The following is a 15,705-nucleotide window of genomic DNA, read 5'->3' on the forward strand; positions in this document are numbered from 1 at the left end:
TTATCATATGCATATCAAACATAACATAACAACATTTGTAAAAGCAAAAAAAAACAGATTTTAGTTATTTTAGGGAATATTGCAAAATTGTATTTTAATAAAATTGCACATTTTTATTTTTATTTTAGAGAAACGACAATGAAAACAAATTAACAAAACAGTAAACACAATGTGTTGCCCTGAAGCAGAGTGGGGTATCATCAATATTCAATCAGAAATAAGAAATCATTTATCATAACATTATTTATTTATTCTCTCTAATATCATATGTTCTGTTGTTCATCTGTTTTATGATCTGTCAAAATTTGTGGTTTGCATTTTTTGTTGCACATAATGTTCTCATCAAATTTGGATTGAGGTTTTAATAGTTACAGTGAAATGCATTACGTTAAAGTATTTTGTTATGCAATTAGATTAAGTCAAGAAAGATAAATCCGGCAGTTTTTATCCTGACTGCCTGCTTTAGTGTTGAATGCTGCTCAGTTATACAATGGTTATTTAACACATGCAGATATTTCAACTACGCTTTGAAGTAAAACACAACTGTTGTCTCTTCTATCCCAAAGCCTGCAGACACTGTCTTTGGATGGAAACCATCTCAGTTCCCTACCTGAAGATCTGGGTGGTCTGTCCCAGCTCAACAGCCTAGGGCTGTCCTTTAACAACTTCTCTCACATCCCTGCTGTGCTGGAGAGGCTGAGTGCAGTGGACAAGCTGGCCATGGCTGGAAACAGAGTGGAGAGTCTGGAGTTGTGTACTCTGGCCAGAATGAGCCACCTGAAAAACATCGACCTCCGGTAAGAGACCAGCCAGAGAATAAACAGCTCTCGTCCTCTGTACTTCCTTAGTCTCTTTCAACTCTTCTTTCACTGTTCCGGGACCCCTCAATCACAGTCAATTCAGTGAATATGAGTTCTACTTTTTTGTTTTTGCCTTCCTTTAGCATAGTCGGTAAGATATATGACACAAACACTAATCCAAACCTCGGCCACTTAAGATACCAGGTTTGCTGAAGACAAATGTCTTCCTGCATTGCCCTGCTTCACACCTCTGAGCTGCCTAGAACAGCAGTCAAACTTATTTATTGGCTTCTGCACAAGCTGCACAGGAACAGTTGGGGGCTAAGTGTCTTGCTCAAGGGGACCTCTTTGGGAACTTGGGAGTGAAATTGCGGTTTGGCCATGGCAGAATATATTTAATCTGTGGTGAGTTAGCGGGCTGGCAGCTCTCATAAAAGAGGAATTGTTATTTATTAACAGGATGGATGAGGTCAGGGAGAGCCTGGATCTCAGCACAGATCCTTACCTGACAGTCCTGAACTCAGAATTTCTCTACTTTTTGTTGCCCACTTGTTTATAAAGGTAGGTTGCTAAATATGGATAGACAAGTCTGACAAAAAAGTTAATAGAAGTTGTACCTCAGTGAAAAGGGAGAGACAATAGATTGGTTCCAGTGTGTCCTCCAACAACCACAATATCTTGGATGCCAATGTTAGATTTTTGTTGAAACCTGGGGGATTCATATGTCTAAAATATGTTTCAACTGTGTTTCATCTTTTCAAATCACATTGATTGACCTAAAAGATTATAAGACTTACTTTTTGCTCTGTTATTCTGTCCAAAGTTAAAACTGCAGTGACATATACCAAACTGGAACATTTTGAGGACACACGTTTTACATTACATTACAGTCATTTAGCAGACGCTTTTATCCAAAGCGACTTACAATAAGTGCATTCAACATTGGTAATCAAAAGAACTACTAGTCACCAGAAGTCATAAGTACATTTCCTTTTCCAAACAAGCATCTAAGAGCATGAAGCAGAGCATAACTCAGAGCCAAAGTACAGTGCAGAAACAAGAAAAACAGTTAGTGCTATAAGTAGTACGAATACAATAAGTGCAACAAGCTAGTATGAAAACAATAAGCGCTAAGTGGAAGGCTCAGGGTAGCACTTCCTGAAGAGGTGGGTTTTCAGCCTGCGGCGAAAGATGGGCAGCCGGGTGACCGGGTCGATCGGCCGCCAGGACCTCTGAGCGACGGGGCAACCAATCGCCCCGAGGCAGCAGAGCGAAGTGGTCGGGCGGAGGTGTAAGGCTTGACCATGGCCTGGAGATAGGAAGGAGCTGTTCCTTTCACTGCCCTGTAGGCTAGCACCAGAGTCTTAAACTGGATGCGAGCTCTTACAGGTAGCCAGTGTAGAGAACGGAGAAGGGAAGTTGTGTGGGAGAACTTGGGGCGATTGAACACCAGGCGAGCTGCAGCTTTCTGGACAAGCTCCAGAGGTCTGATGGCCGACGCCGGGGCTCTGGCGAGTAGAGAGTTGCAGTAGTCCAGGCGGGAGATGACAAGAGCCTGGATGAGAACCTGCGCCGTCTCGTCAGTCAGGAAGGAACGAATCCTCCTGATGTTGTAGAGCAGGAATCTGCAGGAGCGTGTAACGTATGAAATGTTTGCCGAGAATGATAGTTGGTCATCCGGGGTCACACCCAGGTTCCTCGCAGTCCGAGTTGGCGTCACCACGGTATCATCAATGGTGATGGACAGGTCCCGGTGCGGGCAACCCTTCCCCGGGAGGAACAGTAGCTCAGTTTTGTCTAGGTTGAGCTTGAGGTGGTGTGTCGTCATCCACTTCGAGACGTCAGCCAAACACGCAGCGATGCGCGTCTCCACTTGGGTGTCACCGGGGGGAAATGACAAGACCAGCTGGGTGTCATCGGCATAACAATGGTAGGAGAAGTCATGCGAGCGAATAACAGAACCCAGAGATGTTGTGTAGAGCGAGAAGAGAAGGGGGCCCAGGACTGACCCTTGCGGAACCCCCGTAGTCAGCATGCGTGGTTCCAACACGGCCCCCCTCCAGGTCACCTGGTAGGATCGACCCGTCAGGTAGGATGCAAACAGGGAGAGTGCAGAGCCTGAGACGCCCATCCCCTCGAGGGATGAGAGGAGGATTTGATGGTTCACAGTGTCAAACGCCGCAGACAAGTCCAGGAGAATCAGGACAGAGGAGAGAGAGTTAGCTCTCGCGGCGTGAAGCGACTCTGTCACCGCAAGGAGGGCCGTCTCTGTCGAGTGACCCACTTTGAACCCGGACTGGTGGGGGTCCAAAAGGCTGTTTTGGTGGAGATAGGAAGACAGTTGGTTAAAGACAGCACGTTCAAGTGTTTTGGATAGAAAGGGTAGAAGAGAAACCGGTCTGAAGTTCTTGACATCAGAGGGGTCAAGTGATGGTTTCTTCAGAAGGGGGGTGACTCTGGCGGTCTTGAAGGCCGTGGGAAAGCATCCCGAAACAAGAGATGTGTTGATGAGGTGGGTGAGGAAAGGAAGGAGTTCAGTCGCAATAGACTGAAGAAGAGGGGAAGGGATCGGGTCAAGGGAGCACGTGGTGGGGCGGTTAGACGTAACAATGTTGAGGACCTCGTTAGGGGAGAGAGGAGCCAGAAAGGGTAAGATGGGGCGTGGAGATGGGAGGGAGAGCTGTGGGGGCAGGATTGGACAGGGAGAGAGGGGCTGAGAGAAGGAGGATCTGATATCGTTTACCTTCTTGTCAAAGAAGTTGGCAAAATCATCAGGGAGAAGGGAGGAAGTAGGAGGAGGGGGTGGGGGTTGGAGGAGTGAAGTGAAAGTTTCAAAGAGTTTTATTATTGCTATTATTCATTTCCATATATGCCTCAATAGTTTTGACATTCTTCCAATAATATATGCTGATGATCTCTCACTGTAAACTAGAATACCCACTGCAGGAATATCTGGAAAATTAGTGAGCAAATTTAGCAACAACCCTAAATACCATTCTAGTACTATTATAATTTAAGAAAGTATGACATTTCAGAGTTTCTTAACTATCGGGCATTTAATTTAATCTAATACGTTCTCCTCTGCTCCATTCGGAATACCCAGTGATGTTTCATCTCTTGTGCTCCTTCTTAAATACAGATTGAATAGGCTGCACTGGGTGAAAACTGAGAGTCTAGAGGCAGTGAGTCAGATGACCCAGCTGGATTTACGGGACAATTGCTTAGACTCACTAGACCTGAGCTCAGTCTGCAACCTGGAGACTCTGCACTGCCAGCGCAACCAGCTGGGGACACTCACACTCAGCGGTTTCACACTGCGGATGCTTCATGCCAGCAGCAACCGTGAGTCAAACAGAGCGTCAACTAGCTGCTATTATTGCCTCTCTCTGCTGTTTGTATGTTCAGGCCCTTCTCCCTTGTGATGCATTCATCTTATAAACACACATATGAACGGGCCAGATGTTTAGCTGCTGATTGCTGCTTTTATCTGCCCACAGGCCTTACAACAGTCAACATCTATCCAGTCCCTAACCAGCTGACATACATGGACCTATCACAGTGAGTTCTGGCTGGGAAGAGGAAATGTCTGTGGTCTCTGTGTTCACAGATCTTTGAAAAGAAGATCTGATGTCTAAAAATAGTATCTTTATCTTAGTGCTCATTAATCTAGTTGTGCAAAGTGCTAAATGGAGGTAAATCAATTTCTATACAGAATTGGATAATCAATACTTAACAAAAGCAAATATTCTGTGGAATCTACCCAGTGAAGCTTGTATGTACTGTATGTACAAGGCAAAGATGCTCAACAAATGGAACAAGTCCCGATAAATGTGCTTTTTAATGCTAGTTTGACTTTGCCTTTGTAGATACTTGTCTGCTTTTCAGGCTGCATCAGTCAAAGATTTGAAAATTTGAGAAAGAAACTATTTTAAAGTAGTGAACCACACACACGTTCGGTCTAAACACAACATTTTACTCTACTTGCATCTCAACTCTGCTGGCTGTAGGCCTGAGTATGCATGTCAGGGGTTAAATAAGCTATCTTGTGCTTTTGAACCACCTGCCTGTGTAAGAAACATCTGCAAAATGTCCTTCTTTCTAGTCAAGTGTTTTTATTAAAAATCAGATAGAGATCATTTGCATGCTTAAATAACCCTGGAGGATATTATGTTGGCCTCCTGTTTATCACAGTTTCAAAACTGTTTACTTATCTGTGCTAGTAAAAGCAAAATGCCAACTCTGCTCAGTTTGAGTGTTTGTGTGTGTCTTTCTATGTGTGTGACTGTGTGTGTGTTGAGACAGGAACCTTTTGGAGTACCTTCCAGACTGGGTGTGTGACTGCAGAAAAATTGAGATGCTAGACGTCACGCACAACCTCCTGTCTGAGCTTCCTTCCAGGTTACTGACCTTATTCTGTCACTAATCCCGAACCTTTTATGCTGAAACTTTATCTTTAATGTTGCATAATTTGAATGTATTTAGCCTCTTGGGAAAAACAGATAACTATCGTTTTCTGAATTAGAAGATCAGGTGTCACTTTACATATATTCATGCTTTTTAACTGCTCACTCTTTTGCTTTTCATTTTGTCCATCTTAAGTATTTGTTATGGTTATAAGACCATGTAAAGAACGAGGCACAAATGAGAGCTGGTATCAGTCTTTTTGTGTAAGACAGTATCTGTGCCTTTTGGTTGCAATTGTAAAATATGGCCTTCCTTAAGTGCTTGCCAATCTTTCTCTGAAAACACGCAACACAGGCATTTGCATTTGAATGAGACTTCAGAAAAGCTTTTGCAAATGAGATAATATTCCACTTCTGTGATGTTTCAGGAGAGAATAAAAAGCCGCAGAGCTTGTCTGTGCAGGCAGCCAAGCTGAATAGGTCATTGGTGGATTAGTTAGCAACTCGTAGTCAAGTCTGCACAGGCAGACAATGTTCTTTAGTTTGTTGCTTTTTTGTTGGTCGTTTTTTTTTCTCTTGTTCTAATCTGGCTCTCTAATGTCTCTTCTGGCCTCCAACAGACTGCTCAACAGCTTGAGTTTGAGAAAGCTGCTGGCGGGGAACAACTGTTTGCAGAGAGTGCCTGACCTACTTGACCACATCCCTCTGGAAGCCCTAGACCTCCAGCACAACAAGCTAGCCGAGCTCCCTGAGAGTCTGTTTTACAAGGCCTTAAAGTGAGTCTCTCAACCCGCTCATCTCTGCAGCTCTTTCTGTTTGCTATTTAATTCTGTCCTCAATAATATTTATGCTATTAGTTGACTCTAGATTAGATTAGTTTCAGCAGCTGGTTCCTCCGCTTTGAAATGTTTACCTGCAGTGTGTTCACTGTTTGGTTGAGGTGGACAGTTATTGTATCACAGCTCATTGTTTTTTGGGGATGAAGTATAGATAGTATGCAGGCATTGTGGTGAAAATCAATGGAGCATTCCAAAACGTAACTGGAGCTTAATTTGGCCTCCTATTTCCTGTGTGGTAAATCACTTAACACCCATTAGCAGTTCAAATGCTCTAATGTACTTTACTGTCTCTAATACTGAGACGTAATGGCAGTGACTGCTTTGTGATGGATGGGTTTCCTGATATGTCGTCGAAGAGCTGCACAGCTTACAAGGGAAAGCTGTTATGCTCAGGACTGATAGAAACAATATATGGCTGTAGAAACTAGGTTGATAAGTAACATTTCCACAAGGCCAATGAAGTGTCAACAGCCTTGTAATGTTTGTGGGCTGCAGAGATATCATTGCACTTTAAAAATGTCTGACTGATTTGAAACAACAGCGTGACAAGGTTCACTCCCTCATTTGCCCGAAGGACAGGTTTTATGACTGTTCAGTATGTGATACGTTTAGACAGTGACTCAACAGCATCAATTACATGAGAAAAAGTGGAGCTTAAATTACTGTTCCTCTTGGTGCAGGTTCAACTGTATGTTAATCAATACTCTGTGTTTAGAAGTATTCTCTTCAGTACAATGAGAATTGTCTCGCAAACTTGTTAAATATTAAAATGCATGACAGTGGCACCGCACACCTCCTTGCTCGCCATGTTCCTGAAAATATTAAGACGATGTTGAGTTTAATGTCGGTTGACTTTGTTGCATTGCGGCAATCTGCAGGACAGTCCCTTGCATCATCTATTCATTTTCATTATTCCTGCATGCCATGCAAATGCGGATAATGAAAATGAATAGATGAATGTGTGATTAGTGAAAATCAATAGAGATGCCTGAAACATTATTCCAGTAATTTTAATTTATGTGTGAAAAAGGCTCTTAAAACTTGACTGATGCTTCAACTCAGGCATCTCTCCTTTTTAGCATCAGCTTCTCCATATCCACTGTAAATTAGACAGGACTGGCTTTAAACTAACGTTTATTTATTCATATCTTCTCTCACAGCCTAAAATACTTAAATGTATCAGCCAATGCTCTGGAAAGTATTCCACCCAGCAGCCCATCCGAGGAGAGCCTCAGCACACTCCAGGAGCTCTACCTGACGAGCAACAACCTGAATGAGAACTGCGGTGCTCTGTTGGTTGGACACCAGAACCTGCGGGTCCTTCACATTGCCTACAACCAGTTGCTCTCCTTCCCTGCCAGGTGTGCTACTTTGGCTTTCATGTCAATCAGTGTTAGTGATAATTTGTGTTCTACTTGTTTAGCTCATTGGATTTGTGTGTCTTCAGTAAACTGAGTAAGCTGGAACTGCTGGAGGAGCTAAATCTGAGTGGCAACAAGCTAAAGGCTATCCCCTCCACTGTGTCCAGCTGTAAGAGACTACATACTCTCATAGCACACTCCAACCACATTACTGTCTTCCCAGAGATCCTCAACCTGCCTGAGATCAAGGTCAGACTTACTCTGCCTGTTTTATTTGCCCGACCAGTGTGTGTATTATTATGTTCAGCCCGTGTCAACTCATGTGCGTTTTGTACATTTGCAGCTTGTAGATCTAAGCTGTAATGAGCTGACTGAGATCCAGCTGCCTGACTCGCTGCCTTCCACTCTGCAAGAGCTGGACCTGACAGGCAACAGCAGCCTGATGCTGGAACATAAAACCCTCAACCTCTTCAGGTGAGTAATATAACCCAGACCAGTTCATTCGTATATGTGAAGCATAAAGAATACACAAATAATATAACATAGCTGGGTGAGGAAATGGTGCATATATACCTTCTACAATTCCATCTATTATATTTCTTCTTTTTTAGTCACATCACCACCCTAAAATTAGACCAGAAATCCACCACGACAGCAGGAGACTCACAGAGTGCCTCCACTCCATGGAACCACGGATACTCTGAAATGAGCGGCCAACGGAACAAGTGAGTACTGCTTTGTGTTTCTGTGTTTTTTCTCTGTTTGTTAGCAAAAATAAAGGGCTTAATTTTCAATAACTGTAGATATCATGTATTTCAATTGTCATTTGTAAGTGAATGAAATGACAATTTCCCGTTGTGTCAACAAATCTGTTTTTAATTAAGTAAGACACTCGATTATTAATTCAGTGTCTTTCATTTCTATGTCAAGTGGCCAGCTTTGTGTCTTGTGTGTTGTTAAGCACAGAATCACTCTTAGAATCTCATTTTGGTGCATTGGGTGTACTGTATATCTGTCTGTTTGGATGTTGCTGTACAAGCACAGAGCAAGTGTCGACCAAGAAGTCAATATCTGAATCATTGGCATTCAAAGAGTAGCTGGTGCAGTAGGGCCTAATAAATCAATTGGATTTAATATCTGTAACAATGTTAAGTGCATCAATGTTGCCTGGCTGCTCCTCCAGGGTCATGGCCACCACAGGGACCCACACAGCAGTGTCTTTTATCAGCTGTCACCCCTTGACCTCTGGAGCTGCAGTGTTGCATGCTGAAGTGTATATTTGTTTTACCTCTGTATGGGAGGCGCTGAGTCATCTGTTTGTTAATGTGGATCTATTGTTTTGGACAGGTTGTGTGTGTCCGTACTGGCTGTAGACCGGTTTGGAGATGGTGTGGAAGCATGTTATGGCATCTTTGACGGAGACCGCAATGAGGAAGTGCCTCGGCTGCTGCAGTGCACCATGGGAGATGTGCTTTGCGAGGAACTGCAGCACTCCAGTATTGACAGTGTGTATATGTGCAACACTTTCCTCACCTCACACAGGTAAGACAGATTTATTTATTTTTTTGTCTGATTTTGTACAAATGTACAATTGCACTCTTACTGTAGTTTTGTAGGCTGACACCAGTGACTCTATAAGTTTGTCAGCAACGTTGTTTTTTGTTTGTATTGGACAGGAAACTAGGAATGGCTGGCCAGAAACTGGGAGCTTCTGCTTTGCTGTGTTATATTCACCATGAGCCTTCAGATCCAGGAGGCTACTTTAGCCTCACTGTGGCCAATGTGGGCACCTGCCAGGCAGTTTTGTGTCGGGATGGCCGACCTGTACCTCTCTCTAAGGTTTACAGCTTGGAGAACTGCACTGCGGAGATGGAGAGAGTTAAACTCTGCAAAGCCATTATTACCGAGGTAATGCACGGCTAGTGTATGCAGCTTCATATTCAGAGGTGTATATTTTATGAGCTATGAGCGCATCTACAATTCTAATGTCTGTTCTGTATTACAGGATAACAAAGTGAGTGGAGTGACATGCTGCTCCCGCCTGCTGGGCTGCTCATATCTGTCTCCTTGGGTGCTTCCAAAGCCCTGGGTCCACACTGAGCCTCTCTGTACCCAGGATGAGTTCTTGATCCTGGGGAATCGAGCGCTGTTTGAACGAGTCTCCTACCAGGAGGCCGTGTGCACTGTGCAGGCTGTGCGGGATCCTCGCGCTGCTGCCAAGAAGCTGTGTTCACTCGCTCAGAGTTATGGCTGCAAGGACAACATCGAGGCTGCAGTGGTATCCCTGCATATTGGTGAGGACAGCTGTACCTGTGAGCCACCTGTCTCTTCCACTGAACCACGGGGTCCCCCTCCCGTCACTGTGCCTGTGCCTGTGACTGTGACCCCAGGCCCCACTGACCCGGTCCCCCTGTCATCCAGCAGCGGTATTGTCTCTGAGTTCAACAGTGAGACATCAGCCTCAGAGGTGGGCAGCGAGGCGGGCTCCACCGCCTCAGACGAGCACCCATCCTCTGGCCCTGCACCCCGTCCAGAGAGGCGCTGTAGCCTACACCCTGCTACTACTCTGTGTGGGATCATGGTGCCAGGCTCAGTTGGGGCAGGAACCCACCCAGGCCTATTCCAGCGGCAACCCTCCTGCGCTACGTTCTCAAGCAACCACTCTGACAACGGCTTGGACAGTGATGATGAAGCTCCACTTGAGGGTGTGATCTCCAATGGCAGCAAGTTGGAAGTGGAGGTTGACATTCACTGCTGTGCTTTCCAACTACGGTCAGGGGCCCCTGAGAGCCCCAAAGACCTGGACCTTGAAAAGCGAGGCTCTGACTATCCCAATGGCAAAATGCGAAGACAGAACAGCGTGGTGGTTTCTGCTACGAACGGCTGTCTTCTGGCTGTGTGTGGGAGAGAGATTGCAGACCTCAAAAAGTCTCCTTCCACATCCAGCCTGTTTGGGAAGAAACTGTCCAATGGCTCAGTGGTAGCCCCCGAGGACAGTCATAATCTCATTGAGGTGGCCCTGGAGGCTCCGAAGAAGAAATCTGGCTACTTCACTGCCCCAGCACAACAGGACCCTGAGGACCAGCTCATTGTGCCTCCTAGTCTGGAGCAGGAGGTCAGGGAGCAGCTAAGAGGCCAGAGCCCTCTAGTTTTAGGCCCCCCCTTACCATCCATACCCCCTTCCTTAAAAGACCCTGTGTGGGATCATCCACACCCACCTGCATTTGCCTCCAACCTGGTCCCAGGTCCAGGACCGGTCCCCATCCTACAGCACGAAGTCTACGATACCGCCCTCTAGAGGGGGGACACATCACAGCGTCAAATGGCTGGAATTCTGTGATTGTGCCATTACAGGGAAGAAGTGGAGATTTTTCTCATACATGGGGGGATATTCCAATTCAAGTTGCCATTCAGATCTTTTGTGAGGACAAGACAAACCTGTGGGACTTTGATAGTCACTAAGTGATGCTACGCCGTTAAGGTGAGGTGAAAAAAAAAGTTTTTTGTGCACGGTCTGACCATCGGATAAAATAGGAGCGACCAAAATCCCAGTGTATAAAATGACGTTATGAAAATGATGGCTGGATATCGTAGACCAAAACAAGCCTGACTTGAGATGGGATACCTCATGTGTTAAAACATGTCAGCAACATTTCCCTTTACTTGGAAAGCAAGCAATCTAGAGAGTGTGAACGAGAGATTGTGTTCAGTGAGGTCAAACCTCCTCTCCATGGGCTCCGTGGTCCTGAAGAGGTCCTGAAGAGAAGCCCTGTGATTGAAACTTGAAAAAGTGCCTACTGCAGACGACTCAGCTCAGAGCTCCCTCATATCCAGGCTGTGTTTGGGGATGTGAGCTTGTTAGTTAATTTTGGAGGAGGGACAGTGTCTCCAAGAGACCCGCACTGGCACAGCTTCTGCTCTCCTCCTCTTCCTGTGGCTTTTAAAGGAAATCAGACGGTGTAAATGCTTGTAAGGCACAAAGAACTGGATGATGTGAAGACAAGATAACTGCATTTACATAGCCAGAAACGTTATGGTTCGGTTTTATTTTTAACATTCCCACACAATATGTATAGAATTGTCTATAAAGGATTAATTCATTCCATACAATATAGTACACTCTCACAACTAACAGCCAACTGACGTGGTGTGCTTGAGCTGCTGACACCAAGATTGAAAAGTATCGCTATTTAGAACAATGCATTTTGAATAGCTGTCAAAAATTATATCAAAGTCATTCAACTGTACAGAGCGGATGTGTTGTCGAGTTCAAAAACCCTCATGACAGTATTATCTGTGACCACGCATGATCAAATGGTCTCCTTAAAAACTGCATAGAGGAATACAAATTTAATTTCAATTTAGTTAGTTTTATGGTCACAGATTAGTGGACCCCAGGATATCATTTCTTATTTTATTTTTTTATTTGTCAAGAGATGAAGGATGAAAGCAGTATTTATATGTACTGTAAAATATTTCCACTGGTACTAAGTTTGTACATTTTAGTGTATCCAAACTTTGGGAGCTGCTGCCCTTTTAAAATATGTAAACATCCATCTTTGGAGGCAGATTCAATTATTGACATTTTTACATCTTAGCAAATATTTGTTTCTGCTTTGCTCTGTAATTCACTGGCCACATATCCAGATGACGTTCAGGGTGTGTTATTTAGGCCCATTATGAACAGAACAAAATCTGGTCTATAGTCACAAAATTCCACAAAGTTTGAACCACAGTTCTACATGTAAGAGCAGAAATTAGGGATAAAGAAACAATTCTCTTTTTCACTTCCACATATTGCATATATGCCATTTCCTGATCTGGGGTCAATGCTTAGAGTTCAGATCAAACAGTTGATATTAAAAAAAAACAAGATTATCAGTGCAGCAACAGTATAAGGTACTGCAACGAGAATACACCGGTTCAGTCCGTTACCTAGTAAATAATGCATTTTTCCTCATTAAGTCACATACAGCGCTTCAGCAGGTAATATCATCTCTTCCTAATCATTTCCATTTAATAATTCTAATATTGGTAAGATTAATCATATTCATCTCAGCTGAAAGTAAAACAAATACATTATTTATTTGAATTATCAGGTGAATATTATGGAGCCCTGGAGACCTCAGTTTGCCCGTTCCTGAACCTCCCCACCTTGTGCCAAAAGAGAAAGCAGCTCTGCTGCTGTGGTTATAAGAAGGCCAAAGTTGGGTAATTGCTCATGTCAGTGATTACTACATTACATGTATGTTTTTGCCACTCCAAGTCGGTAGTGATGCAGTTCTGGCATTCCACAGCTGTTGCATAGCTGGACCTTTCCGTGTTCCCTTTTAGCCTTAAAGTAAACACTTCTCAGTATTTTTGAAAGGAGAAGCCCTTTGTTTCATCCCACTCGTGTTCTTTTTGTGACTGAGATCTTTCGCTCCGGGCTGTTGTTTATTGAAGCAGCCCTTCTGTCCTTTCTTTGCTCCACAGGAATGAGTGATAAGTCAGTGATGAAGCCTTAATTGATGTGAGTGTCTGAATTCTTTCTTATATTTTGCTAGTTTTTGTCTCATGGTTAAATGCACTTTGTACATATAAAATAGTTGTATTCAGATTTATGTATATTTGAGTTTAATATATGAGATATTTTTCAACATAGTGTGCTTTGATTATTGTGGCTTCCCTCAGTCCAACATATCACCTCTTGTCTATGAATACATAGCCAACACAAAATGTGCTTACTTAGAGTGGCATCGAGACAATTCACTTTCACTTCGCGGTGTTTTTAATGTGACAAATATTTCTTTTGTTATTGAAGTTTTTTTTGTTTGCTTTCAGTAACATCTGGATTTTATTGAATAATATTTAAATTTTTTAACATCAGCACCACAAACAGCACTATATATGTTTTCAACTACTCTAACACTATCTGCTAACTTTACTCTTACGCTCTATAAATATGAATTTGCCCCCCCCCCTCCTGGCAGAAAACCAGGCAATACAGTTATTGTTTTTTATTTATATGCAGTATCAATATTTAGTTGAAATGTTGTGCTCATTGATTCCTCGACATCTGGCATACCTGGAAATGTTTTTTGAAACCTCTCCATAATAATTACATATAATGAAAGCATTAGTCTAAGATAAGAATTACCATAATCCACATCAAGGAGCCAGTATTGTTCTTATTGTGCTTATTTAGAATTCAGACACTGATTCCAACTGAAGTGTTGTTTTTCTTTTTTTCTAAAATTAAGAATAGGAAACCATAATGTATTATGCGGCTAAAAATTTGCTTCCAGTCACTTTACTGATCAGACTGTGCAGTGTCTGAGATGCCAAACACCCGGGACTGACACATGGTGTCAGGCGTCTGGACTGATGCCACTGAAACATGGATGGGCACTACAGGTGCAGCTAGAAAAGCTGAAAGACAGATTATGATTGTGAATAATATTGGCACACATCTGAAACAAGTTGGAAGACTGAACTGTTAAGCACGTTCGGAGAGGAGAAATTGAACTTTCCATAATGTTTGAAACAAAATGGTGGGAATTGCTGATACAAATATGCAAAGTGTCAACTGTATATATATATATTCATGTATATCAGAGCTTCATTTTCATCACCTAAAACTACAAGAATCCTATTTCTCAATATGTCTGAAAATACATAATGACTGGTGTATGTATGTATGATGTGAGTAATTTGGGATTGTGTGTGCAAGTTGCATTGCACCTTTTTTATTTTCTGAGTATGTCACTTGCTTCGGCTCATTTGCAGTGTAGTTTAATTAGTTTGGGCTGCATTGCACTGCTACATGTAGGGCGATTCAAAATCATCTTGGTCATTTTTTTAATATAGTTGTACATTCATTCTGTCTGTCTTCTGGTTCACACCATATATTCACCCACTGTCCTGTCCAATATATGTTTCCAACTTGAAGTATATTTGAATATTGATCCATCAGTGTGCGTGTACATATGCAGACTGTGTGCGTAGATACAGGAAGAGGGAGCACAGGGTACAGTGCATTGGCTTAAAATATTCCCTTTAATTCTTAAGTGGAGGGGGTCCAGTGGTGAAATGCTCCTCATCCCCTTTGTGCACCAAAACAGAGCGTATGTACATTTGAGTAGGCAACAGTGTCAGTGTTTTTTTAAACTGCTGATTCATTTCTGAACAGTAAGGGATAATTTTCTCTCTGCACAACTTGACAAGCTCCCTGTACCACTACATTGCGAAATGTCTGTTTGTTTGTAAAAATGAAGCTTAAGTGCACACATTCAGTAAGTGTATGCATGCCTGTGTGAATAATGGATTGACTGTAATTCTGCGTGGGTATGGTGAATGAAATGGATCCGAGATGCTCCAGTTGTTTAACATTCGACCAAAGTAGCCATTGTTTAATCTCACGGTTCCTTTCTGTACTGTACATTATTTTCTAGAAATGCTTGAATATTTTTTCTTGATGCCAAGAATCTGGTGTTTATTTTTGTACTTCATTATTTCATGCAAATTTATATTTCCCTCTCCACTACAGAATTTAAAGTGATTGGGAGTCTGCAGAAAACTCTCTCTCTCGTTGTGGTACTTTTTTTGAAGGTACTAATTAAAGCTGTATTTAATGTTGAAAGCATGCCCTAAATATAAATCCAAACATAAAAGCATAGAGTACATACAAAATATGATTTATTTGTACAAAATGGAGCATATCTAATATTTTGAGGTTTTTATTCTATCATGCGGATTACTGATCAATTTTATGTTTATTAATCAAAAGAGAGGAGCAGGTCTAACAATGAGCACTTTTGCTGTGTCAGACAGAGTTGTACTCCCCTTAAACTTTGAGAGTGGAGGATGGTCGTTATTTTTATTTGAAATGCTGCTATCATTAGTTTTAAGCAGACACGCTGTTTTTAAATTAACTTTAAGCCAAGTAGCAATAAAACTTTTTACTGTGAATTTTTTTGTCCAGTGTCCATTTTGCTCACCGATTTTATGATGATTTCATGCCAATAAATATCATCAAAATGACTCTTTTTGGTCAGTACAAGATATATGTCTACAATGTGTTTTTGTATCATAATGTAATAGGATATGTTTAACTTTCTATTGAGATTTTCTCCTACAATTAAGTCCCATCTTTTGGTTCCAATATCCCCACTACTGTACTTTTGAGTGAGCTAGAAAAAATGTAGTACGTCCCAATACATATAATGTTAAAGGCAGTATGCATAAAATACCAGTATGTCCTGCTGCATCCAGTCACATTTTGTAGTGTGCAAACCAACATGCTTTCCTGGCTATTCTGACC

At 42.5% G+C, this 15,705-nt stretch overlaps 1 protein-coding gene across 2 annotated transcripts in view; it reads left to right on the forward strand.

Moving 5' to 3' along the window:
- Positions 1-15,446, forward strand: part of phlpp2 (PH domain and leucine rich repeat protein phosphatase 2) — a 38,678-nt gene extending 23,232 nt beyond the window's left edge. For both annotated transcript variants that reach the window (XM_068730244.1, XM_068730245.1), the window contains exons 8-19: positions 567-797; positions 3,940-4,142; positions 4,298-4,358; positions 5,103-5,198; positions 5,824-5,979; positions 7,203-7,403; positions 7,490-7,652; positions 7,747-7,877; positions 8,015-8,128; positions 8,751-8,945; positions 9,080-9,311; positions 9,409-15,446. In XM_068730244.1, the coding sequence (XP_068586345.1) occupies positions 567-797; positions 3,940-4,142; positions 4,298-4,358; positions 5,103-5,198; positions 5,824-5,979; positions 7,203-7,403; positions 7,490-7,652; positions 7,747-7,877; positions 8,015-8,128; positions 8,751-8,945; positions 9,080-9,311; positions 9,409-10,701 (3,076 nt within the window). In that variant the 3' untranslated portion in view covers positions 10,702-15,446. The remainder of the gene's footprint in view (positions 1-566; positions 798-3,939; positions 4,143-4,297; positions 4,359-5,102; positions 5,199-5,823; positions 5,980-7,202; positions 7,404-7,489; positions 7,653-7,746; positions 7,878-8,014; positions 8,129-8,750; positions 8,946-9,079; positions 9,312-9,408) is intronic.
- The last annotated feature ends 259 nt before the right edge of the window (positions 15,447-15,705 follow it).

Source organism: Cebidichthys violaceus, unplaced genomic scaffold (genome assembly GCF_023349555.1).
Source record: "Cebidichthys violaceus isolate CVI_PGR_0920_01 unplaced genomic scaffold, fCebVio1.0.p SCAF_5, whole genome shotgun sequence".
Taxonomy (NCBI): domain Eukaryota; kingdom Metazoa; phylum Chordata; class Actinopteri; order Perciformes; family Stichaeidae; genus Cebidichthys; species Cebidichthys violaceus.